We start from the raw sequence: 26728 nt of genomic DNA, 5'->3' as shown, positions 1-26728 counted from the left end.
TTTTGTGTTGTTTGAAAGGATATTTCATCTCTCATTTCTGAATGGGCTGGTTCTCTAAGACTGACATGAGTGTATTTTTTAAGCATTGTCAGAATCTCTAGAATGCTTGTTACTAGAATTTGTATTTTGTGTTTTTTCAAAAAGCAGAATTTAATTAACTTTTAGAAATATTTGGCAGTACTTTGAGTTAGTAGGATAGTGTGAAGATGAAAAACTTCCTTGAGATTGCTTGGGATCCTTTAGGTTTGAAGATTGAAGAGAGTGAGCTGTGGCTTCCTGGGCTGACTGCAGGCAGCCCTGCCTGGCCCCTGCCGCTCCTCCACACCTGCCTTTCTTTTTGTCCCCTCAGGCAGCTTAATGCCTTGGTCTCTGGCCTTTCCTTCAGTAGTTGTATTTCTTGACTCTTCTGATTTCTTGACCCCTGCATTGGTTTGGTGAGCTTGGTATTTGACCTAGTTGTGTATCTGATCTACGTCCCCCTTCCTGATTGCAGTGTAGCTTTACAAATTGCAAGAGTGACCAGTGACTCGCTGGGATACTTGGGATGTCCAAGTAAAATGTGAATCTTCATGTGGATGCTGCCCCATTTTTAATATAAATGTTTTTGAGCCCCTTTTTCAGTCAGTCAAGGTTGAAATAAAAGTATTTTTTTTAAATTTTACATATCTTCCCCCCCCGCCCCCCCTTCAGTAGAAAAAAAGATGAATGCTCTTTATTTTTAAAGCTTAGTTGTCAAGCCTGTGTATGCATTCAGAGTAGAAAAACATGTGTTCTTCCCTGTTTTAGGGTAGTTGGTAGGAAACCGAAGTTACAGAAATAAGGCTACCATATAAGCACTTGACTTTTCCTTGAAGTTATATATTATTGAGACTGATGTATATAGTTAATAATCAGTCTGAGACTAATTTTCTTGAATTTGATGAATTGTTTTAGTAGCTACAATTATTGGGTCACTACAAAGGTGAAGAAGGAATAAGAATAAAACATGTCAATATTTCTATAAAAATCCTTTAGAGAAAAAGCTCTTGGAATTAGAGGATCATCCTCATGCTGTATTTTTACATGGCCTTGGCATAACAGGTTTCTCACCTACTAACAAATGCTGTAGGTGTCACAGTAATATTATTCATACTTAAAAGCCCTCTCGGGTTGTGAGAGTTATATATATTTCAGTTAACGTGTCTGTGTCAGATTTACCTCAGACCCTTCAAAGAAGATCTTTTACGACATAATTGCATCGACTGAGAAATCTGGTATCAGGAAATAGATTGGTTTTCTCAAGTGAGCTATACCTTATTGGCAAAGGAATTCTGTAAATAGCCTGAAGTGCTCACACTTAAGTCTAACTGCTAGATTTAGGTGTGTTTGATTAATGTTTTACCTTAGTGCATGTAGAGATTTCTTGGGTTGTGAATTTCTGTCTTCAGAAGCATGGGAGTTTGCTCTAACTGGGAAAAAAGATGACTGAATTCAGAGACAGTATAACAAGACTGGACTGCAACACATGTGCAAGGCAGAGTTAAATCTGTTAGTAAAAAGAAAAAAAGGTGACTCAAGGTTTCACGGGTCTTCTGTGCTAGGAAAACAAATATTCATGTCTTTCAGGTAGTAATGCCCACCTCAGGAGAAAATACTTATCTGCTTGAAATTTCTTTTAATATTTGACAATATTTGATACAAAATATGGCCAATTTTAGAGCTGTCTGATATGCAATAATGCAAAATTATATGCTTAGCTGACCCTTTAATTAGCTCTCATTCTGTCTCACATGATTTATAACTCCATGACTCCTATGTAAAAATGATATATGACTTAATGAAGTGGAAAGCTAGAATGGGTTCACACCCCTAGTTGTTTAATGTTTTCCCCTAGCTAAGTGACTGGTGTGCTGGAGGAGAAGCAAGCAGCCATAAGCATCTTCTACTTCATTATGGCAAGGATGTAAAAGTCCATGTTGCTGTGACTTATGGTTGCTTCCTTGTCACATAGGCAATTCATTGGAGCAAGGAGGGAATGTGGTTCTTTTATAAAGCATAAAAATAACAGGTAAGAATAGAAATGCAGATGTAACCTTTGTTGCTCAAACTTAATGGATCTGTTTCACATATTTGGAATCTAGCTCTGACTTTTTCTTGATACTAGAGAAACAGTATTCCAGTGTGATTTAATTCCAAAAATGGGGTGGAAAACCCACAGCAGGGCAAGCTGTTTTGTTAGATAAGAGGTTTTGGGGAGAGATTTTCAAATGGCTGCTTTGACTATTTAAGTAACTTTTTTGAAGAAAGATGTAATTTTTTGCTGTATTACTCTTACACACCTGAAGCTTCTCTAGTTGTATTTCTGTTAGTTCCTCAATAGTTGTCTTTACATCATCTTTGATATGGTGGTTCTGATGTTCTTAACTACAATACTGTAAACTCAAATTAGTTAATTCTGGATTCTTAATAGTTTAAGTGGTCTTAGTGTGTCTTCTGGAGTGGAGAAGCAGGTATATCACAGAAGTTAACTGACTTCAGCCTTGTTTTGATCTCCAGAAATAATTTAATTTCTGTTTGGGGCAGCTGCTTTCAGTAATCGCTGGGGGGAGCCATCTGAAATACAGGAGTGAAATGAGAGGTCCTTTTTATTTTGCTGTTCAGGTGCGTAGTTTAATTTCAAGAATTACCACCTTTTGCCAAGAGTGCAGCAACATTACTGGTATACCTGGTTTTAGCATCTTGGACAGAAGTGCACACATTTAATTCTGAATCTGTTGTAATCTATAGGCATTCCCTACATATTCCAGCAAGTGTCCATTCCTTATCTAGTCTGTAGTGCTATCTTTATGGAGACACCAAGGGCAGAGCCTTTTCTGGCTTGCATCTGAGAGTTTTTGTCTGTCCTGAGAGATCTGTAGGTTCATCCCACCACCACCCCTTTTGTGAAGTTTGGACTTAGTGCTATTAATCATCAAAGAACTGTGTGGTACCTTTGCAGTACATATGCAGTATGATACCATATATGTGAACTACTGAGTTTGTAAGTGAAGACTGTTACCTACTCCCTTGATGGGAAATATAGTTTCTGACATATGTTTTGGGGTTCACAGAGGGCAAGGTTTTGCTATTTCCAGATGTTTATTCATTAGGTATTAAGGATTTGTAGATTTTACAAGTTCTTCCTTCAAATTTCTGATCACTGTCATATTCATAAATACTTGTTCAATGTTGGTGGACTTTACAATATCTTCTGGAACAAGCAGTCTTTGGAATAGCTGGTCCAGGGATTTTTAGATATCTGGGAAAAAAATAGCAACACTCCTTTTTCAAGTGTCCTCCAGGCAGTGGCAGTGGGTCTAATTGTAAAAGTGAACTATGCGGGTCGTTGTTGTATTTGTATCTTTGGCTTCTGGGCATTGCACTCTCATCATTCTTTTAAATGTCAGTAGAGGAGAAACTGTGGCTTGCCATTTTAAAATTGCAGTTTGTGCTTACTTCATGATTGGAGTTAAAATAACAGAAATATAGTATTCAAGGAACTATGCAACCTTCTGAGGTTGTGGCAGAGCTTGAGAAATTTGTGAAAAGCAAAGGCTACTGCTCTTGGGAAGGTAGATCAGTCCTCTTAAACTCTGTATTTAGTGATATGTTAGCTTGTAATTCCAGTAGTGAATTATAGAAGGTTTCCCAGCACTTCTGAGATTGTTGCAACTTCTGGAAGATCTCAGGCAAGCTGTAGTTTCTGCTAGAGATTTCAAGGCGGTTGTTTTGTAATACATAGTAGGGATCTTGCTCAAAGTACAAGGAACATTAACAGCCATTTCCATAGTAGAGTAAGGAGTATATGTACTATGTACCATTCATTGAATAATCCTGGAAGTAGTATTTGCCAGCATGGCAGGTTTCATAGTGCAATACCCTTCGTGCCGTATGTGCAGTTGTAAAACAGAATTTTGGCAATGGTGGTAGTTCCTGATCCCCTGCATGTGTGTTAGTTTGCTCATCTGCTACAAGGTAGGCTGAGGTCACCTACTGAGAGTGGCTCTGTAGTGAATGAGGATACCATAAGAAAATGGACTTCCTAGTTTAGGTCATCAGCTAGGAAAGAGTTTTAGTTACCTGTGCTGAGGTATTGTAAATAAACATGTTTAGATTTGTGTAAGGTAATAGCTACAGATGCTATTAATAACATCCAGGATCTGAACTTTTCTTGTGGAATGTTTTATCCAATTCTTGGTAGGCTTATCCTGGCTTAATTGATCATATCCCAAGTTACATTTTAGAAGGGGATATGTTTTCTAGGGAGTTGGCAATTTTAATTACTGTTTATTAATTTATATTAATTTTAATTTTTCTAGGTAAGAAATATATATGTTGGTGAATATGTGAATATAACTCTCAGCGTTAGCCTGTATCTTTACATATGAAGGTGTTTGCTTACTTGGTGTCACCACAAGGTTATTACTGATTACTCAATTGTTCTTGTTCCTGACTTCAGCATTTTATAAGGTGCAGATACATTGTTGTACCTGGCTTCAATCACGCAAATGTATTTGTATCTGTGAGTCTTCCCTTTTTTAGGGATACTGTTGCATGCTCACTGATCTACCTGTTCAGAAGCATTTGTGGGATCAGAGCCTAAGCGTATTAAAGTTAAGTGCACTTAGATGTTAGACTTGCACCGTAGTGCAATTTCTTCCAAGTGTCACCCAAAATTAACTGAAGAACAGGAATGATTGAGGATGCTTTAACTGCTGAATCCTTGGAAAACCATTCTGAAGAGTTGGACTTTTAAAATTGAGAATTGGGGACTGTTGTGGGCCATTACCATGTGTAATGTGTAATCCTGAACAAGGATTTGTAAAATGTTCCTACTCGTTTAGTCTACTTTTAAAGAATAAGTATTTTTTCCTGTGAAATAATTTTATCAAAATATAATATCTAAATATTAGTGTATTGATTACTTGCTGTTGATTTTGTGTTTCTGAGTGGTTGTGTTTGCTGAATAAATCTTTCTTCTTTGTCTAGATAAGAAATCTGGGACGAGTATCTAAAAGACAGGGTCAGTATGATCAAATCACATATTTCCCAACTTGAATGAAATATTCTATTAAAATGGCAAACAGTGGATGCCATACTGGCACTGTTTAGGCTTGTTGTGTTTTAGGAACCTTGGGATTAGTGTTTATCTGTCCCATAAAGGACACAAATCATTTAGATTAGAAGTAATCTGATTGAAGTACAAATTAGAGCACAAAGGCCATTCAAGTGGGTTAAGTGACCAGGCTTGGTAAACACCATATGACTGCTGATTGGTCGATGAAAGAGTATTAACTGAAAGATAATGATGGATTTTAATCCAAATCTCTAAAGCCCAACAGCTGTAGTTCCCAAATGAGTTCACTCACCAACAGAGTTTTAGGACACTAGTTTATTTGTTCCCAACTATTTCTCTTGTAGAAGACTTAATTTGGAATATAATTCATTATTCCTATATAGAATATAGGTGCTCCATACAGTTTTCTTTGATTAGATTTCTGTTCTACCTTCAGTAAATGAGTTCTGTATGATTTTTATGAACATTGGAGAAATTGCAGTTTTCAGTGTTCTGCAGTATGCTAGGGTAAATTGTGAGGGTTATTTGGTTTAGGAAAACCAGCTGATGTTCTTCCTTGTTCATGTCTCTCACCAGCATAGTATGAAGTCTAGTTAAGTACTAAAAAAGCAAACTGGGTAACTGGTATTCCACATAAACTTGTTTCTAGAATGCTTACTGATGTTAATGCCTAAGAATGGCAAGTAAATGCTTATCACTGATAATATGTGAATTTGTGTAGTGTTTTATTTCAGAGGGTCTGTATATAATTTCAAAATGGGAATTACCTCACATAATGAATTTATGATATCCTGTGAGTGAGAAGTGGCAGCTGTTTAGGAGTACAATGTAACATCATTTAGGATATGAAATGGAAAAATTAGGGAGGCTGTATTTATTAATGACCTCACTGTTGGGGGCTATACTACTTTTTTTGGATTGTTGCAGTAAGAACTTTGGTTGCAAGGTTTCAGGTTCTCTCTTACACCCCAAATTTCTGCTTACCCTGAAATGTATGTGGTCATTAAAGGAATCAGATGAATGCATGTAAAATTTAAATTTGTGGTTCCCTGGTCCGTCGGTCTACTTGGTTTGGAAATCAACAAGGGGACAGATGAAGTGGTCCTAAATTGCTGTTTACAGTCCAAGCAGTCAGACACAGGGAAAATAATTAGGGTCCTTGAAAATTATACTGTTTTATCTTTTCTGTCTTTGTATCTAGAAAATGTGCATGAATAAACCGTTCCTCTATTGTTATTCAGGATTTATTCAGATAATCTAGAGAAGATATGCTCTCATAACAGGAGCAGGCATTAGATCAGCCTGTGTACTGTACCTGCAGATTGTTTTGAGAGGAAAAATGGAGTCATTAGTACCTAAGTTGTGTTTTGTCCTTTTGATGTAGACACATCTAATGCTATAGCAAGTGTAAGTAGGTATGGATCTTGTCCTTTGGCTGTACAGTATAATTAAAAATGCAGTTAGGGAAACTTTACCTGATACAGAAGTTACTGGTGAACAACTTTGCAGAACTGGGAGGCCATTGTTCAGTGCATGTTGACAGGAGACCTTGAATGCAGTTATATTAAAGCTGTCTGAAATGCCTTTAGAAAATCATGACAAAAATCTTGTAACCTACCTCTGCTTGGTTTTGGAGCCTCTGAAGTCTCTTATTTTAATTTGTTTTCTTATACATTATAGATAATGCTTGAAATGCAAGAATTTGCTCCCTGAAAAGCTAGATAAAACAGACTATGGTAGCTATACTGCAGATTGTTATCTTGAGAGTTAATACTACTTGAGTATTGGCTTGTGCATTTGGGTAACAGGATGTCTGTTTTACTACTACTTCACGGAAAGGGTAAAGCAAGAGAATTTGACAAGGTGCCCAATTATGTTTTATATATGTGTGTGTGTGTATGCTTGGCCCAGCAGTAGCAATGGAATCTAATCATAGAATTGTATAGGTTGGAAAAAGTCTTTAAGATCATAGAGTCCAACTACTAATCTAGCACTGCCAAGTCCACTAATGGTGTCACATGTCGTGCTTGCTCAAGATGTTGTGTAAGAACTTTGGTATGCCCAAAGTTAGGATAGGAGATAGGGTAGAGTAACCTGTTACATTTTTGTTTCTTGTCTTGACAGACTAAATGTGTTTTATAACTTCTGACGTTTTGGATGTGGTTAATCCCTAGTTGATTAGCCATGTGATTTTTTTTTTTTATTTTTTTTTTTGGTCATTGGAGTTCATGAAGCTGGGCAAACCGAAACGTGGGTGTGAGATTACTCCCCTTCTTTGCATGCTTCAGTTACCTTTGGGAATTTTTGCAGTGTGAGTAATGTTAAGGCTGGGACACAAGTATGCCATGAGAAACTCAATAAAATGCAAGTGGTGACTGTCCCACTGAGAATTCGTCATGGTACAATGTGAACCTTGAATATCTTTAAAAGTCAAGAGCTCTCCAGGTTGATCGATACCAGGATGTGGTTGTACTGTGGCTGAAGGTTCTGCTATAGCATCTGTAGTTGCACAAAGTTAGAGTTAGCCCTTAAGATGCTTCTTTCTATGTAATGCCTATTTTTTGTTTTGTTTTGGGTTTTTGCTTATTTTTTAGAAGATATTTTTTCGTATATCAAAGGGGGAGAGTGGAGATTAGGATACAGCCCCACTTCCGGAAAAATATTTGTTGATCATCTGTAGCAGAGCTACAAATGCTACCTGAGCCACGCCCCAGTTTAAAGCATGAACAGGATTGGGAAGAGTTCCACTGTATCAGCCTAGTTCATGAAGGGTCTCTGAATTAAAGACCTTGTTGGTTAAAAGTATTTGGAAACCAAAGCTGCTACCTCACTTAACTTCTCAGTGTCAATTTTGATTCCTGTTCTAAATTTTGGGAAAAGTCTTTAAATATTAAACACAAACAAACAAAAACCCCTTTGAAAGTTGCTTCTGTAAATTTTAAAGTTTGTAAGTTTTCAGTTTTTCCATTTGCGATGCTGGTTTGACAGTACTGAAACAGACGCTCATGATACTAATTAATGATTATGCAATTTCTGAAAATAACATTGTGACTAAATTGATTATTTCCTAGAGAAAACTTTAGCTACAAAACAGGATTTTCCAAGGGGAAGTAGAAAATATAATTGGAAAATTTACAGCTGTATATATTTGGAAACTTCTGAAAACTTAAGTTTTTAATATCCATTCATTTGTAAGGATATTTTATGTGATCTCTGAACTCTAGTTGCTTTCCTGTGTGGTTTCCTGTGGCAGATATTAGTCTGTTTCTGCTGACAGTTGAACTGGGCTTGCTTTCTTCAACTCTTAGCTAAGGACTGATAATTATTTTTTTTTAAAAACAATGAAGTGTCATTTAGTTGACAGTTTGAGTTACTGATTCAATTGGCCATTTAGCATAAGCTGAATGAATTACTCAGAACTCACTGATACTTGCTAGTTATTTAATTGCAATACCTAATTAAACATAATTAAACAAATATACAAATCCATTTTTTATTGTTTACAAATGAATTTTAAATTAACTAGTGCTTCCTAACCTTCCTTCTTTTTAGGGATAAGGAAGCATTAACATTGCAAAACTGATGAGTCCCCATCTGGAGTTCAGGGAACTGGCTTGATTACTGCTTGTGATGAGTTCAGACTGAGATGGGTGTTGAGAAGGATTCTGGTTGGGGAAAAGGAGATACTGGTGGTTTGTTTTTTTTTTTATTTGGAGACTGCTTTAGTCTTGTAAAATAAAAGCTAAGGGAAGGGGGAGTTTATGGGAACACAGGGGAAGAGGAAACACCTGCCTTCTGATGTGTTTATGGACTGCACGCGCTAGGGAAAGAGAAACTTCAAACCAACAGCCAGCAGGCTGGCCCAGAATAAGTGGCAGGTTGCCCGGGAAAATCTTGTATAGCCAAATACAGGTCTGATTGTTGGGGCTTTGTCCTGGCTGAAAGTACATGAGGACTGGACTTGAAGTTTTGGTTTTTTTGTTGGTTTTTGTTTTGGTTTTTTTTTTTTTTAAGTCTTTTGTTTCTTACAGTGATAAAGTATAGCAGCAGTATAGGACTTTATCCAAGTGCATAGCTGAGAGAACATCAATGCTCCTGCCTAGCTGCCAGAAATAGTCAACTCTGAACATTCGAATATCTTGTCAAGTTCTAGAAGAAAACTGAAATTGGTTTCTCTTTAATTCCCTTCTAGTTTTTAAGCCTTTAGGGTTCACGTTTTCAGTCATCTCTGCAAGGATTAGAAGGATATTTAAAAAGCTAGAGTTCCTAGGGATTTTTATAACTGCATGAGCCAGGCTTAAGAAAAATACCTAATACTGCAAAATAAAATTCTGAGAGCTAGCAGTCCTGAATTCATGAGTGGAGCGTCATAAGCAAAAGAGTCATCAGATTGATAAATTAGTTTTTCTTAAGTGAACCCTTCCAAACGTTTGATGCTTCAAAATGTCATTTTTTGATATCAGCACAGGAGGCATATTCAATCCACTGGATCTTTTAACGCAGTAAGTATGTTTAAAACTGTCTTTTAGCAGAAGTTGTGTTCAGTTATCAGCCATACAGCAAAGTATAACTTGAGCACAGGTTAACTAGGTAAGCTAGTGTGAGAGAGCAGGGTCTTCATTAATCAGGGTATCTATTAGAGGAATCGTTTAGCACAAGGATGTTTCCATTATAAAGTCAACTCTCTACACATTGCAAAAAAATATATATCTTTTTTTCTTAATTAATAAAATGTCTGGGAAGTTGAAACCCCACCAAATGTCTCCAAGGAATGTGACTGCTTGGACAAGGGAGAGAGATCTACCGAAATAAGTTATAAAGTCAGCTTTACTGCAATTTTAAAGTTGCAAAGGGCTTTGAAAAATGAATGATTGGAAAGAAATCTCTCATGAGAGTAGCCCAGGTTTTTGAAGGATAACTTCAGCTATAAATGCTAAAGTAAAACATTCTTGTTGTGCACCTCAGCATTTTCAAGTGCAGAAAATATATATTCTGTTCACACTTCCATCTTTCTGGGGGTTGTATTTATTCAGAGGAGATTAATGACCAATTTTCAGTGTGACTGCCTTCATCAGAAGTTGATCCCCTCACAAAATGATGTTTTTACTTTTTACAGGAGCAGTATGCATGATTTTTTGTGAAGACTTCAGATTCATAGTTGTAAAAGGAAAGCTGGAAAAAAGTTTATATCACTAAGGAGATACCAGAATCTTATCCTGTGCAGGATGGCAGTATAAGACTAACTGTGACTTGTGTAATTTTTTGTCAGATATTTTTATGTTAAATAACTTTATTGTAGTATTGAGTTTTAATTACTTTTATGATTATATAGACATTTAATAAAGCCATGTGTTCTGCAGATAGTCAGCAGGATGCATAGATTGGTATTTGTGGTATCTGCAGTAGAGGAAGCGGTTTGGGATGATTTAAAGCAACTGACAGTTGTACTAACAGTCATTTAAAGAAGAGTAAGGAAATTTTTTGTTAAGGAGTATGGAGAAACTCTACCTTATGCCCCTCATTGCCTCTGGTTGCTTGTATGTGGTGGGGAGAGGAATGCCAAATCCTTCTCTTTGCACGTACTTCTCCAGATTTTCTTTCTTCATATAGCCCCTACTTTTTCTTAAGGGCCAAGTCGTCATTTGGAGGTAACTTTTGGTGTGTTCTGTTCTTCTACCCTACTTCTGCCCTACATGGTATGAATGCTGGAGGAGGTGATGCACTTGTGCTGGCTGGAGATGGTTTCCTTCAGCATCTGCTGCTGGGCTTCCAGGGGGATCTCTGCTGATGCAGCCACGTTGGTGTGGGACCAGAGGCTCTCACAGTGTTAGCTCCTGCAGAGACTTTTGCAGCCCTTTATTACTGTGCAGTACGGACCTTCATGATCTCTCTCCTTTGTGTCCTGTTTTTCTGATGTTAATGATTTAAAGGCAATTTTTCATGTTTTGAAATTCTACTTCTTAAGGGGTGAGCTTAAGCAATACTTTTTTTTCATCTGTTCAGACAGTGATGTAACCTTTACACATGTGCAAGGATTAATTCCCTGGTCCAATTAAAGGTTTTAATGTACATGGTGATTTAGAAATGTTCTGAAAAATGTACTGGTGGATGTGTTTTTCTGTTTTCTCTGCTTGCTTTTGTTCTTCATCAATGTGCAAAAAGAGATTGAATTAGACTATTTAAGAAGAACGTGTAGAATTGTTTTATGTAATTTGAGTCTTTAATGACCCCAGAGAGGGGAAATTGCTGTATTTGCTGTTAACCATCTATAAATGACAGATGAAGCGAGTCAGAGGAAGTTTATGCTGTTTGTGAGGCTGGCAGAAGATGTCATACTAGTTCTGCTTTTTAATTTATTTTTCTTTCCTCTATGCGTATATAGTATGACAACACGTGAGCAGGAGGATAAGAAGAATCTATGCAGATAGTGGGGTAGGAAAAGAGCTGGGGCTGGGCAAGAAATAAGATTAAGAAGTTGTCAAAATGAGAGCAGCAGAGATGCAAGGAAAGGGGGCAGAAAAAACATCCTGCCACAAGGAAGAAAATTTCTAAAATTTCTTCAGGCTAAAGGAATCTGTAAGTTCTGTGGAATTTAATCTTTCTTCTTGGTTTCAGGTTCCCTCTGAGCTTGTGAGTTGTATGTACCTTTTGCCACGGATCGTAGTGAGAATCCTTTGCTGCTCTCAGGGTGTTAGAGGTGGGCCTGGCACTGGAACTTGTTCTAGATTTACTGCGTATCTGTTACAGTGCAACTTACTCTTCTTTTATTGGGCATTTAGAGAGCTATAGCCTCCTGACCTTTGTGATCTAAAATAAACTTTAACTAGCCTACTAGTTCTCAAAAAGTCTTATAAACTTGACAGCAGATGGCACATGCTTTTTGTTTAGCCCTGTATATACTATCTTAGTGGGCGGTAACTGCCTTAGGAAAAAATCAGCATCCCACCAGTCACCATCTGGAATGGCAGATTATATGTGGGACTGTCATGAAAAAGCATTCTGATGTTTGTAAATGTCCGAAGGAAGGCACCGCTTGTTAGCACGGCAGTTAGTATGCAGTCAACTGCAAGAAACTCACTTTATGCAGTCATCAGCAAAAGCTGAGTTGTGTGCCTCAGGTCTATCTCTGTAATATGGTTAGGTGTAAGGGGATTCTTCCATAGTTTGTTCATTTTGATGGCGAACTTAAATGGCCCTTATTTTGGCAGACATTTAATTGGTGCTTTTGTGCTGAAAAATATATATAAATTCTGTTTCTCAGGTACTGTGTCAGAGGTAATGTTTAGGTGCCTCATATCCGATTATACCTGATACTGATTATAGCATGGATTTGTGCTTATTAAATGTGCCCTTGCTTTGACAGTGTAGTCTGAGTTAATGGGTGAAGGGAGGGATGATTTGGACACAAAGGTGTAAAATGACTTGCCAAATAATACCCCATGGTTTTGTTCCAGATGGAAATGCACATCTGCTCCTCCTCTACTCCCATTTTACCTTCTCCCAGGTAGGGGATGCACAGACAGAAATGTAAACCATGGAGGATACCCAGAGACCACTTCCCCCATCCTCTGTCTCTGGCTCTATGCAGTAAGCCTCCTTTCTGGACATAAGTGCTTTGAGAAATACTGTTTTCACCAGTTTTGATGGAAGGGTTGCTTGTCATTTGTGTGACAGGTTCTTTATGTAGAGTATTTTAGATAGTAAAGTTGATCCCATAGGAAGCTCTGGGCTGTATCAAGTGAAAACATCTTTGAAAGGAAGAAATCTGTGCATCTATCATGCAATTTGCTTTATACTGCAGTTAAGACACCCATTGTGGTTTGTGTTAAAGCATATTTTAGTCACACTCAGCTGGTCTGTGTATCTGCTGAAATGGGTATCATAGAATCATGGAACAGTTAGGGTTGGAAGGGACCTTAAAGATCATATAGTTCCAACTCCCCTGCTATGGAGAGGGACACCTTCTACTAGGCCAGGGTCCTCAAAGCCCCAGCCAGCCTGGCCTTGAATGCTTCCAGGGATGGGGCATCCATAGCTTCTCTGGGCAACCTGTTCTGGAGTGTCACCACCATCATAGGGAAGAGTTTCTTCCTAATATCTAATATAAATCTACCCTCTTTCAGTTTAAACCCTTGTCCACGGCCTTGTAAAAAGTCCCTCTCCAGCTTTCTTGTAGGCCCCCTTGAGGTACCAGGAGGCTGCTGTATGGTCTCCCAGGAGCCATCTCTTCTCCAGGCTGAACAACCCCAACTCTCTCAACCTGCCTTAACAGGAGAGGGGCTCCAGCCCTCCGATCATCTTTGTGGTCCTGCTCTGGACTTGTTCCAACAGGCCCACGTTTTTATGTTTGGGGCTTCAGAGCTGTGTGAAGCAACAGTTTAATGAAATGGCATGTACTTCAGTGATTCAAGTAACTGACTTGACTATTCTTTTTCTCAGTACTTTCAGTATACTTGGTGCAGAATATCTGCAAGGGTGTGGGGCTTAAAGCGTTTATGCAGTTTAGTGCTGTTGGAATTGCCAATGATTCTTTGTTACAAAGATTTTTGGGGTAGAGGGAATATATTAATGGAGTCTCTTCAAGTGTTTTTGCTTCTTGAGCATGATATGCAAATAGTATACTGATTTTATACAAATGAATAGCAGGGAAGAAAAACAATCCCCCACATGAATTCTTAATTCAAATACTACCTTTCGGCTTAAAAAAATGTTAGAGTTATGTCCAAAAGTTTATGAAACCCAAATTGGATTAATGCAATATTATGGTTTCACTGGCTGGAATGCAGAGAAATGAGGAGCATTTGCCTGTCAATTTTGTGTGAGCAAATGCACTCGCTCTAACAGGCTCTTAATTGAGGGGAGAGCAGGGTGGATTATCCGCAGCATGGAAACACATGTGTGTGCTACTTCTGGATCATGGTGTGAAATGTCAGCAAAACCAGCAAAAGGCTGCCTCATTTTTTTTATGAATGGAAGCGTGTATTTTAATGTGGAGTAAGGTAGGTATTCAGAATGGGTTTTGCAGGCAGCAGTCACTTCAAGCCTCAGGTAACTCCCAGCTCTAGTTTTGGAGAGGTCTGTGCAAGTCAGTGTACGGGCAGGAGGAATTAGGGAGTGGCCGTATCTTCAGCTTTGCCAGAGGCCTCTCTGAGTTCAGTTGCAGCACAAAATATGCTGCTGGTTCCTTTAAACAAGAAAAATAGGAAGTGGAGGGTTGTATTCCAGGCAATGCTAAGTTTAACCTGGTCTGTTCCTGCAGGTGCCTTCAAACTAGGTGATCCACTTGCCTGTTCTTGTGGTCTGTCACTACCAGATGGATAATTCTCTTATAACTTGATCATAAACCTTAAGTAGTTAATAAGACAAAACATATGTTATGTCCCTTTACCTTTTTACTATGAGCGAGCACTGCTTTCAATATTTTTTTCAGTTCCAAAAGGGAATCAATAGTTTGCATGGACACTCACAGTCTGTTACAGATGACTGATGCAGGACCATCTTTTTAGGAGCTCTTTAAGATTTACATTCACTGCCAGTAATCATTGTAGTTTTGAGCAGAGTTTTCTCTTCTTTGTTTTCTTAGTGCTGTCAAACAAGCTGATGGGTCTCAGTCTCTGAATGTAGCTTGTTCTTTTTTCATGCCCAGCTATTATTTTCACACAGTCCTCAAAGGTTTTGCTCTTGTGTCTAAAAGCTCTTCTGCAGCATTAACCAGGCTTTATCATGGATTAATGGTTTCCAGTGTAACTTATATTCAGCTCCTAGCATTGTAAGACTTAGGCTATATGAACAAGACGGCTGCCTACTATGCCTGGCTTCCTATTGTGGCTTCCTTTTATGCTCGGGTGAATTCTTAATATTTTTAAGAAAGGTAGGAAACTATTTTTGCTTCCTAAGACCAAAGCTTTATTTATTCCTCAAATGTGATTATGCTCAAGCAAGATAAAGCACCAGCCAGCTACAAATACCCTGTGGGAATCACCCATTATGTCAACGTGTTTTGATCTTTATTCATGCAAAATCATGCCTAAAACTTTTTTTTTTTTAAATTGAAATAGATGCTTCACTAGAAGTACCTTACACCTTGTACCAGTTCTCCAATAAGTTAAAAGCCATTATCTTTACAGTGGGTGTTAAATTATGTTATGTTTTAAGAGAAGATTGTAAAACATACAAAAATATTTTTTTCTTTAAAAAAACCTGTATTTTTTGTTTCTTTTATTTTTGAAGACAGGTTCAAACTACATCCCCTACATAATTTTCCTTTTATAAGTTTGTTTTAATTTCTTCTGAGTTGTGAAAATTGGTGGAGATGCATCTAGTTAATGTTTTATGTTGTTCAATGTAGATGCTTTTTCTGTGGAGGAATACAAGAGGAGTCCTTTGATTTGAAAGAATACTTGGATAAAGCACTTCTGAAAGATGCAAGTAAAAAGCCCAGTCTAGCAACATTATAGAAGTCCAGAGATTTAGCAAGTAGTGTTAGAAAATTATCTTGAAGACAATATAATTAAATTTATTTATTACATTAGTAATTGATAAGACAGTTCCCTAGTCTCAAGGAACCAGATTGTGAAAATGGGCGAAATTTGGAATACACTTAAAACTTGCTCTGTTCATTTCTACGTGGAAAAATTAATCTGTTTAATATTTTGGTCTACTTTTTGAGGAGATGTTATTAAAATGACATGTACTTTTCACATGTTTAACATCTTAAAAGCATCCCACTTTTTAAATTATTATTTTTTGCTGACTGCTTGGGAGTTTGGCATGTGAGATGTTTTAATCCTGGTTTTATCCAGCAAAACTCATTTAAGTCTGCCTATATTTTCATGGGTTTTTCCTCCTTGCTGAGTGTTGCTTTAGAAATACAGAATATTTGGGGGTTAGGTCTTTGATGGAAAACTAGAGTTCCTGGATGAAGTAAGATGTAGATATGACCTGATACTGACTGTCAGTGACGTTTGGTATGTGATGGACTTCATTTTGTTTATGAGGACACTAAACCACAAAGACTGGACTATGTGGTACCTGACCGTGTTGCAGGTAACACACCAGGGGTGGCAGTGTGGTTATCAGGAGTGTGGTATGGATTTATTCAAGGAACTTCTTGATGGAGAAAGCTAGGGGAGCTCAGCAGCTATTTTCCTGGCAAGTCTATTCTTTCTGATGGACTTACACACATGGTAAGGGAGGACAAAAGGCTAAGACCACACGTACAACCGTGCATTGGACACTTTGGGCATCTAGGTATTCTTGTACAATTAGGTAATAGTACTTAGAGTGCAAGTTAACTGAAGGTAAGTAATGGCTTAATGACAGATTTACGAGTAGAAAGCATCAATTTGTCAAATGGTTCATCAAGCAAAATCATGTTATGACAACGCTGGAAAACTATCTGTTCCTCTTGAAGCATAATTCAAGATAGCTGTCTGGACTCCAAACTTGGTTAACTTTCTTGGCAGCAGTCAGATATGTTATGTCAGGTGAGGATATGTATCTTTGGTAAGTAAGTTGATGTGTAAATCTACTATTGTTAATGTTAAGAACGCCAGAAATCTGTAAGTACCAGGGCTAAAGAAGAAAGGATCAACCTTATAATTAGCCATGGCTACAAACATGGACATATGCAACCACAGCCTGTGAATAATCTAAGTCAAGAGTGATTTTATTTACTTAAGTTTAGCTGAGCTCACAGTCCGGTACGGTAGGTCTAATTTTAGGCTTCCTTAACATGGACTATTTCAAGGCTGGTGAAACAAAGCAAAACACTAGCTACTTGAACGTTTTCAGTTTTCTGAATTACCTTCTACTGAACAGCTAATGTTTATGATGTGAAACAACCATCTGTTTTAGTAGTTTAAAGAGAATCTTGTTCAAATGTTAAATACTCTAAAATGTGTTAGTGAAGAGGCTGTCAGCCATTTGTCATACTACACTATTCAAAACTTTTAATGCAGAGGAATAGTGAGCTGACTTCCTGTTCCGCTTTGCATTGATAAACCAGCATCAAAGTACAGACAAAAAAAGTACTTAACCTGGTTTGGTCAATGTGCTATGATGAACTGATTATTCTTTATATGCTACAAGGAATAAAAATGTACTTACTTATCTGAACCATCCAGTTTTTACTGTAACTTTGAATTAAAACATTCTATGTGCTTTGTGAGCAGAGGTGAAAGAAGTAAGAAAGAGTTGATCAGATGTGTATGGCCGCATAATAAATAGTTTGACAGGTGGAAACTTTGCAGAATGTGATGCCTCCTTGAGGAATTTCAGGACAAGATGAAGATTAAACATGGCAGTTCTGTGTTTTGATTTGTACTGAAAGAGAGAGGAACACATCTTCTGAAAGAAAACTGGTCCCTTAAACATATGGGAGATTTTTCAAGGTTGGCTTCAAAATAGTCTCTAGTGCTTTTTTAACACTGTAGGATACTGCGCACAAGGCACTATGCATATGCTGTTCACTGCAGTATCCCAATAGAACTTGTTGCCCAGATGGTGCAAACCATATGTCTCTTGATAGTTTATCTATGTCTGGGAAATACTACCTATAAATATAAGAAATATTGTAAGACTTCTCAAAAGCAGCTGTAGTGAGTTTCTTGTAAATAATGCTCTGGAGGCATTCAAGCTGAAAGCTGATTTCTGATTTAACTTTCTTTTTTTTGAATGGCAGAGATGAAGAAGTATGGAATCATACTTGCTCCAGTACAAGATAACAGCTCTTAAGGCATGTGTGCATACTTCACTGGTTCATCTGCATAGATAGGTTTTCCCCATAGGAGGTGCTTAAGAGCTGTACATCACAAGGCTTCAGTCTTGAGTCTCCTGTTCCCCCTCCTTCCCCTCCCAAGATGTCTAGTTGTCTGAATGAACCTTTTTGGAAATGTAACTATATAGAAAGCCAGTTAATTTTTATATTTGTTCCCATGTCTTCTGTAACTCATTTGACTATTTGAAAGGCTAAAGGAGAAACTTTTCTTTGCCCCTATGTAAGTTGTTAAAATACATGTTCTATTTCGCTTACGTGGCACAGATCCACAGAGGGGTGGCAGTCTAATTACATTTCCAGCATAGTGGTTCTTTGAAGTGTGAACTAATTAGGAATGGGCATTGCAAAAGTTTAGACTAGCGCTCAGGAAAAGAATGCTTCATGTAACCATCACTAATTCATTAGGATAACCAAATCTTATTTTCTTTTGAGTAAAGATTTGCACATTCTCACCTACAGCAGTGTACTATATATAATACTTCTTTGGAGCTCCTCTGAAAGCACAACTCTGTTTAAAAGTAAATTAGCTAAATTGAAAGGCTAACTGCTTTGAGCTTCAAGTACAAAGGATGTCCGTGCTTAGATTTCTTTGCCAGCTGCAAGAGGCTGAGATGTGGTTTCAGAAATCCGAACAGGGTATCTCATGACACCTAAGAATTTTAATGTGGTGTCATAAATCACTAATTTATTCTTGTTCCAGTATTGCTTGCAGAATCTATTCAGATCGATCAGTTTTATGTACTGGGGAGGAAACGTGATGGGGGGACAACCTCAGTCTGTTAACAGCTTATGTTATATACCTGAAAAGCTCTTATATTTGCATTGCTTCCTCTTATGATTTTGATCAAAGTAAAAATGAGTATATCTCGTGTGAATCAGAACTTACTTTTGCAAGACAAAGAAGCAAAAGTACTTGTGGAAGATGAATATGGCACACGATCCCTTTATGGACTTCGATTTTTCTGGATCATTTCAGCTGGATGTTTTCCAACATACTTGGATGCTCCTCTTTGTTTCCGGCTTTTTTGCTTGTTTTCACAGTCTCATCTTTCAATTTTATTTGTGTCTAGATCTCTTAAGTCATAGAGTAAATAACACTACAATGATATAGCACTACCTTTGTAATGTGTGTGTCACTCCAGTGTGATCCACAGAATCATGTCCTTTTTGCATGGGACACTTTTTAACTTGTGTATCTTGTTATGTATCAGCTGCTGCTGAGTCTTGGCTTATACTGTGCTGTATCCAGGTTATACAAAATTGAGAGCTTGCAGGCTTAATTTGTTGTATTTTCTCCATATGATAATTTTCATACTTTCTCCCTTTTAATGAACTCATGTTCTTGTTTTAAGTCTTAAACCTACTTCTAAATACTTCACAATCCTATCTATAACTATTACTCTAATGATTTTTTTTTTTTTTTATTTCACGGAATATCATGATCATGTAATTTCTCTTTATTCTCAGTTCACTGACTGTAGTCTCGAGTAGCTGCTTCTGTTACATGATAATGTTATTGAGCTATGTGTAAACCTGAGGAACAAAATGGCCCCATTTCATACCTGACTCTTGGGGAGTGAGGATAAGTACCATCCAGAACTTTTCAAAATCTGTCTGCAATGAAAAGCTCCAAAGGAAAAGGACACTTGCCAGATGCTTGCTTGGATAAATTTCACTGGCTAGGAATGGTAGAGAATAGGAATAATGCTCAGGTTTTTTTGTTTGCGGGTTTTTAAAGTCACAATTTAATGTGTATGTACAGGTTTCATAAACGTGTAAAGCGTTCAGATAGCCTTCTAAAGAAAGGGTTCCTCTCACAAAATAAATAACATTCATGGTGAGATTCTTAACACTGACTCAGTGTGGCATTGTACTTGCTCTGTATATTCTAGAGCCAGGACGTTTCAGCAGAGATTTTTAAAGATTTTTTTTTTTCCAAACATAACTTTAAAGAAGAAAGGAAGGAAATAGAATTTTAAAGACAAATGGGACCTTTCACGTAATAACCTTCTTATTCTTTGAACAAATACATATACCACAAGAAGTGATCAGTTATGGTAAATAACTATGGTAAAAGTTTCACAGTATTACTGTATGAAAGATGTGTATACTGTAAAATGTCAGTGGATGTTTGCCACCAACATTTTTCTCTTAAACACTTCAGAAGGGACTGGATAAGGCTTTTCAAACACAGATGATTTGCTGTACCAAATGTTCAGGTCTCTCAAATCTCAGGAAGGTGAGGGCTGGGATTTCTGCATAGGAACAGACAGACTTCTGAGGGCTACCCCGTGGTTTGGTCTCTGGCTGCATGTACAGGTCCTCACCAGGGCTGGACCAGTCAGAGTAAGCTGCTGCGAGCCATCCTAAAGCCAAGGCTTAAGATGCTCGATGTAGGTATTTTTTCCAGAAGTGCATTGCATCTGCTGCTCTTATCAGTTCTTGGGAGGTCAGTGCTGCTTATAGTCAGGTCACATTCTAATTCAGATGCAGAGCTTTAGTCAGGGTTATTTTAAAATTTCAGCTTGTGGTTTTTAATTCTTAAATTAGTAGCAAGGGAATACTGTAAAGACCTTTGTCCTGTGTTAATGCAACTGAGACAGTACTTTGTAGTAAAAGTGAGTTTAAAACTATTTGGTTTGTAAAAACAAAAGTGAAACTTGGCAGTGTTCTTTTCTTTGTCTGAAGGTTAACTTTCTATACTGAGAGCTGGGGATGGCTTAGGGTGTAGGTGTTGTGTCTGAGTCCTTGCTTGCACTTTTAGCTGTTTTTTCTGGGTGTGTCCATATTGAGACCACTTTTGATCATGTCAGAAGTGCACGTTTGAGACGAGTGTTCTCATTTTCCCCACTTACCCTGCTTTAGCAGTTTCAGACTCTACCAACTGAAAGGTTTTGTTTCTTTGGTTGAAAGTAAACCAGTGTGCAGCCCAGGTGTGTATGTATCTCCTGCTGCAGTGATAATGGGCTAATGCAGTACCAGGCTGGTGCTTTCCAAAGTAAAACCCCTTTGGAAGGTTCTGGTGCTGTTACAGGGTAACTCAGCAGCAGCTATGTGCTTTGCCTTCTGGTCCATGCAGCTTTCTAATACAGATGTTTGCCACTTTTAAAAGTATCTAAACCAACTCAGTTTCATTAGGTCATTGAAATAATACTGAAATAATTACTGAATTATATTTTGAATTATTATTTGCTTTCTGCAATCAAATTCATGACATTTCTGACAAGCCAGGACTTTTAAACTCTTACCGATTTTACTATTAAATAGTTGTTTGTATGTTTATAGCATCTAAAACAATGTAATAGAAAAATACTTTTTTTTCCCAAAACCTTTTACTTCTGGAAACTAACACTGTGAAATAAAAATACACAGAAAAATGGAGTAGGGGAAGTTATTTATGGTTTAAACAATACATTGAAAAGTAACAAATACCAAAGCTCTAAGGAGATTAAATTTTCAGATGAAAATGTCATCTAAGCTCAGCTGAGTCGAGGATCTTGGTTGCTTGCCTTGAAATGTGATACTTACTCTTAAATGATTTAGTGTGACAGTGTCTAGCCTACCTTTTCAGGATCACTAGTAATTTGTTTTAAAAGCAATTAGGTACCTGTACCCTACAATTATTTTTAAAAAATATTTTTTGTTTTAATATTTGATGTGATGCATATCTTAATATTGTTTTTGTTTGTTTGATGACAGGACTATCCATTATATGAAACGAATATGACTATGACTGTGAACTCTGTTTATTTAGAATATTTGATTGGTGAATCATACTTGAGCAGGAATCTGTACAAATACAAAAATTTTACATGTGGGCTAGAGTTCAGAATGTGATGAAATAGTCCATCCCACCATATAAATGTCTCTTTAAATAACCTATTTCTGAAGGTGTTTCTATGTACATACCTGTGCCAAAGAATTAAACAGACTTTCTCCTGGTAATACACTTGCCTGGATAATGAGAGGAGTATTCTATATTGTTTGTGAATACTGCACTGTTTTGAGGAGGACTGATATGACTGCTTTTGTGTTTCATTTTTTGTTCATGGAGGTGTGGTCTCTCTCATTCTGCCTGCCTAACAGGGTGGTAGGTGTGCACAAAGATCTGTGCTGCTCTGATTCCTGAGCTGAAAAAAGGACCTTGCATTTGAAGTCTTTTTGCTTCTGAAAGCTGAATACAGGTGCACCCTTGCCCAGAAAGAGCTGCTCTTCTGCACAGCTCCCTGAGCCAGCCTTTAACTGATCCAGAGTGGGGTGGGGGGGAAAAATTAAGTGTAAACAGCAATTTGTTTAGCCAAGGAAACAAGTATTTTCTATTTGAGTCACCCTAGACCTTTCTCCTTCTTTAAAGAGCACCCCCCCCTTCTTTTCTACTGATTTAGCATTATATCTTTAAAAAAATAGACACCTCCCCCCCTCCCCCACCTCCCCCCCCCCATCTATATAAAACTTCTTTGTGCAACTTGGTTCATTTATCATTTTTTTTTATTCTCTAGGGACAAGTGCATGTTTCAGGTTCTTGCATTTTTTTTTCAAGGACTGTCATTTACTGTGTATTTGTGTAGCTCCCACAAGCTAACTTCTAGCTGGCATTTCTGTGTATAATAGTTTTAATTGTGAAGGTAGTGGTGGACTGCTATAGGCAACATCTTAATGCTTGTATGAAGGCTGAAGATTTGAGTGTAAATGAAAGTGGAAAGTATTCATTAGTCTCACTTGAACAGTCTGCAATCTTCCAGTATTTCAGTAATATCTCATCAGCATCCTTTTTGTTGAATAACTATTTGAGGCAGTGGGTACTACTGTGGGCATTGGAAAGTTAAAAGCTCTGGAACTGGTGTTTAGTGAGGCGAAGGAAATGTATTTGAAAATATTCTTAACCTCTGCTAGAGATGCAATAATAAACCTGCTTTAAAATAGAGAGCTCACAGAACAAAATAATGAGTTGTGTGTTGTCATGTGCAGACTGATGTATTGTTAACTTACTATTACTGAGCTCTGCAGTGTGTCACAAATGTGTGTATTTTTCTATTAAGCAACATTTCTGCAATTTGGAACCTTATTTGTTGGAACTGGTCTTTGGTGCATGGTGTATAGCATTCTAAAACAGAAAATGCTGGTTTAATAGGAAGCATTATTAGTTGGCTCCTAGTAACAATTTTGTCTGTTTGCTTTGTAGGTATGAAGCGTCCATTAAGTCCTGACCACGTCTTTGAAGATGGGATTATGAATCAGCCAGCTGTTCTCTGGGGTTTTGAAGAAAAAGGACTGAGGAATGACAGACAGGACTACCAATTAAGCAAAGAAAAAAAGAAGATACTGTTTTCCTTCTGTGAAGTGTGTAATATACAGCTGAACTCTGCAGCACAAGCTCAAGTCCATTACAATGGGAAGTCTCACCTGAAAAGAGTGAAGCAGCTAAATAATGGAAAACTCCCTGCAAGTACAGCTCCTGGTGCTCTGTTTGCAAGTACAAGCACAGGTATGTGATAAGTATGAAATGTTGCATTTTGGTCAAGTAATCTGGGGAAGCGTTTAAGTTCTACCTTCCCCACCCAACATAACCATTAAACTTAATACAACTACTTAATAATATTTTCCCATGTTCAGAATTGCTGGTGTATTTCTTTTCCTGTGAAGCCAACTTCTATTGAGGCAATGTTGCATTAATGCATGATTAATGGCTGTGTTGGGCCTTGGGCAGTTGAGATGTGGTCTGTTTAAAAGTTGCTGTTGTGGCTTCAAATGGTCATGCATTTTGTCATTTGCCTTTGTTCCCAAAACAAAGTTCTGGAAGGATGTATGTGTACAGAAGAACTTTTAAAAGAAATGCGGTGGTAGGAAGAGGAGGAGGAGAGCTGGAATTTACAGGCCTGGCCCTTTCATTGTTTCTGTTTTCAGTGGCCTGGGTTTTAAATTACTGTCATTCAAGTGAGAAATAATTTGAAATAATACTTTTTTTTGCCCAGTAAGTAAAGATGCTTGGGCAAAATGCATTTAACATGCATGATGTAAAGGTGCAAAGCACATAATGTGCATTTTTTGTTGGATTTTTTTATTTCAGCGTTAGGCTCCCCTCATCGCTGTTCTGAGAAAATGTAGTGTTTCCTTACTACTTTACACATAAGGAAGTGAGCCCATGTCAAAAATGATCCAGTCTTGTATGGTTGCAAGGGTAAAAGATGTAGTGACTCTCCTTCCCTGTTTTAAGGGGTCCTGGTATGCTATATAGTCTCTTGCTTTAGTGTTCATTGTTTAAGGATTTTGCTGCAGGATTATCCCTTTTCTGTGATGTTCCAACAGCGCTGCAGAAAATTTGTTAGACCACTTTGAAGGATGCTTTTCTTACTGATAGTAGAAATAGATACTTTCTTGCTTCCCTTCCATTTATTTTGTTAAAGAAAATTCAGAGGTTTTTGACATTCTGTAGAATCCAGAAGGGCCAAAGTTGATCTTAAAAAGTATTCTTTACATTTCAAGCTAGTAAGTCATCCTTTCTAGTTCCGAGATAAAGAAAATGCTGCGGTTTAAGAAATTATTGTCTGGCAGAAGCCAAAGTTGTTGCTTACTGACACTTGACATCTGTTACTTCATCAATACCAAATTTTCATGAAAAAATTTTCATTAATTTTATTAGAGGGTTTTTTTTATTATTAGCCATGTGAGTTTGTTTTGTATGGAAACAGTCAAACTGTATTAAAGGGTTTAACAATTTTTTTCTAATTTTGATTCTTAGAATAAAACTGAATTTGACTTTTTTAAAGTCTGTATTATTGTTTTTGTTTGCTTTAAAACCAACTAGTGTAAAGTTATCACTTGGGTAAGGCCTGTGGTCAAAAGATTAAATTCCTATTGAGTAACACCTGAATTACTTAATTGTGTGCATTCTTAAAATAGCTTCATATCTATGAGACATTCTAATTTAAATTCCTCTGTGTGCTGATAGAAAGCATTTAAAATGTTTCCACTGTATATTTGCTGTTGCTTTTTTGTTAGCTGGGCATCTGTACCTGGTGTCTTTGCTGTCATTCTTGGGGATCACAGCTGATGCTCTGGCACTGTTGCTCGAAGAATGCACTGATGCTGAATATTTTACATTTTATGGACCACAAGCTTTGGAGTTACTGTATGGCTTAGGAGTTAAAATTCATGTTTCCTTGTGCTTTGTTCACTGATCTCTATATTAGACTCTATCATAGTTATTTATTAGTTATGCTGGTCTATCCACTGTATATTGAAACAGACATTCTGTTTTCATAGCTGAAAGGAAGTTGATTTCATAACATTTAAAAGAAAGAGATGGCTTACATGGCAGTTTATTATTATTATTATTGTATAGACAATTTATTATACTGTTTAAAAGCCAGTAGGACAACAAGATTTACTGAAATGTAGTTCTCAAAGAATGCTTGTGAAAAAAAGTAGAAATTAATTTTCTTATAAATTTACATTATCCAGGCTCTATTTTAATGCATGTTCTATGGAGTGTTATTACCCATTGTAATGGGAGTCTGCCTTTGCCATTTCTTTGGCTAACAGAATTATTTGTACAGATGGTAAGAGAACAGTTACAGTCATCTCATCTCACCTCACCAGTTAAGAGACTTTATTCCACGTGTGAAGGAAGCAAGCAGCCCCTCTCATACTTCGTTGTTATAACTACATACGCTCCTAACAAACTAGGTAGCAGTGAGTAAGTAGTTCAGGACACCTCAGGAAGCTTTCTGTAAAAGGTTCCTGCTAATCTCTGGTTGGGGTTTTCTTCTGTCTTCATGAGTGTGAAAGTAGTAATATTCCTGTTGGAAAATAAGGTGACTGTAAAATACAGGTGACTAAATATTCACTGACAGTACAGAAACCAGGACTACAGACCTGATCTTGTGTGACAGAACTGATCTGTGCACCATCACTGCCTCCAGCCTCTTTGGCTCTTGGTGGGCTTTGCTCCAAATGGGGACAAACACAAAGGCGTCATGAGACGTGTTGTCATATTTTCCTTCTTCTGAGAACCTCTCTATGACAGGTGACCTCAGGTTGTTATAAAGCATCCTTTTAGTTGTTGGATTCCACTGTTTTACAACTCTAACCTCAATTTGTTGCTTGTAACTGTCAGTAATAGGTAATGATCCTTGCTGTACCACTATCGAGCTTACTAAGATTTGCTAATTGTGGAATTCTGGGTCTTGGCAATAATACTCCACAATGTATAGATGAGAGGCATTTAGATAATTAAAGTCTAAATGTCTTTTTAAAGAAAACTTCGAAGTTAATTCTTTATATTTAGAGTTAATGGTATGATTGTTACAGGATTACGAAAGTTGTTTAGCAATATATTTTTCTAAAAAGTATATTCTGTTTCTGTAGACTCTTGTTTATTTTGCCTCCCCTACCCCATTACTGAAATTAGGAAGCTATTTTGTTCTTGTACGTGTACCTGCAATTTCAATTACTTCACAGCAACTAAAATGGAATATAAATGAAGTTTAACAGCTGCTTTTCTTTCTATTGACCAAATCAAGAAACTATTTAACTAAATTAGAAGGCTTGGGTGATTTGGTCCACCCATTGAACTCCTCATTTTCTTTAGACTGGTGTTAAAAATTGGTGTGTGAAGAGAACAGTGTTATACTGGAAAAGTATATTGCACATGATGTTAGAACTTTTGCTATTGCTTACGTTAATGATGGTTCATTACTACCAGTTTTATCCACCCTGTCTTACTGCAGCTCAGGTTGAAGCTTGTCAGCAATGTCATTCCCAAGGGCCATCCCTACCCCTAGGCCAGGCGTATCTGACGTACGACCAGCCTTCTGCCAGAAGGAAATAAATGGAAGCTCAGGAAAATAAGAAAG

General features: G+C 37.4%; 1 protein-coding gene across 1 annotated transcript in view; it reads left to right on the top strand.

Annotated features, from left to right (window-relative positions):
* ZNF385B (zinc finger protein 385B) overlaps window positions 1–26728 on the top strand; it is a 168765-nt gene that overhangs the window by 9924 nt on the left and 132113 nt on the right. Inside the window, exon 2 of the mRNA XM_037397197.1 lies at window positions 23056–23358. Coding sequence (XP_037253094.1) covers window positions 23058–23358 — 301 coding nt within the window. The 5' untranslated portion in view covers window positions 23056–23057. The remainder of the gene's footprint in view (window positions 1–23055; window positions 23359–26728) is intronic.

The sequence above is a fragment of the Falco rusticolus genome, chromosome 8, assembly GCF_015220075.1.
Source record: "Falco rusticolus isolate bFalRus1 chromosome 8, bFalRus1.pri, whole genome shotgun sequence".
In the NCBI taxonomy this organism is placed as follows: domain Eukaryota; kingdom Metazoa; phylum Chordata; class Aves; order Falconiformes; family Falconidae; genus Falco; species Falco rusticolus.
This window is presented reverse-complemented; position numbering and strand designations above follow the sequence as displayed.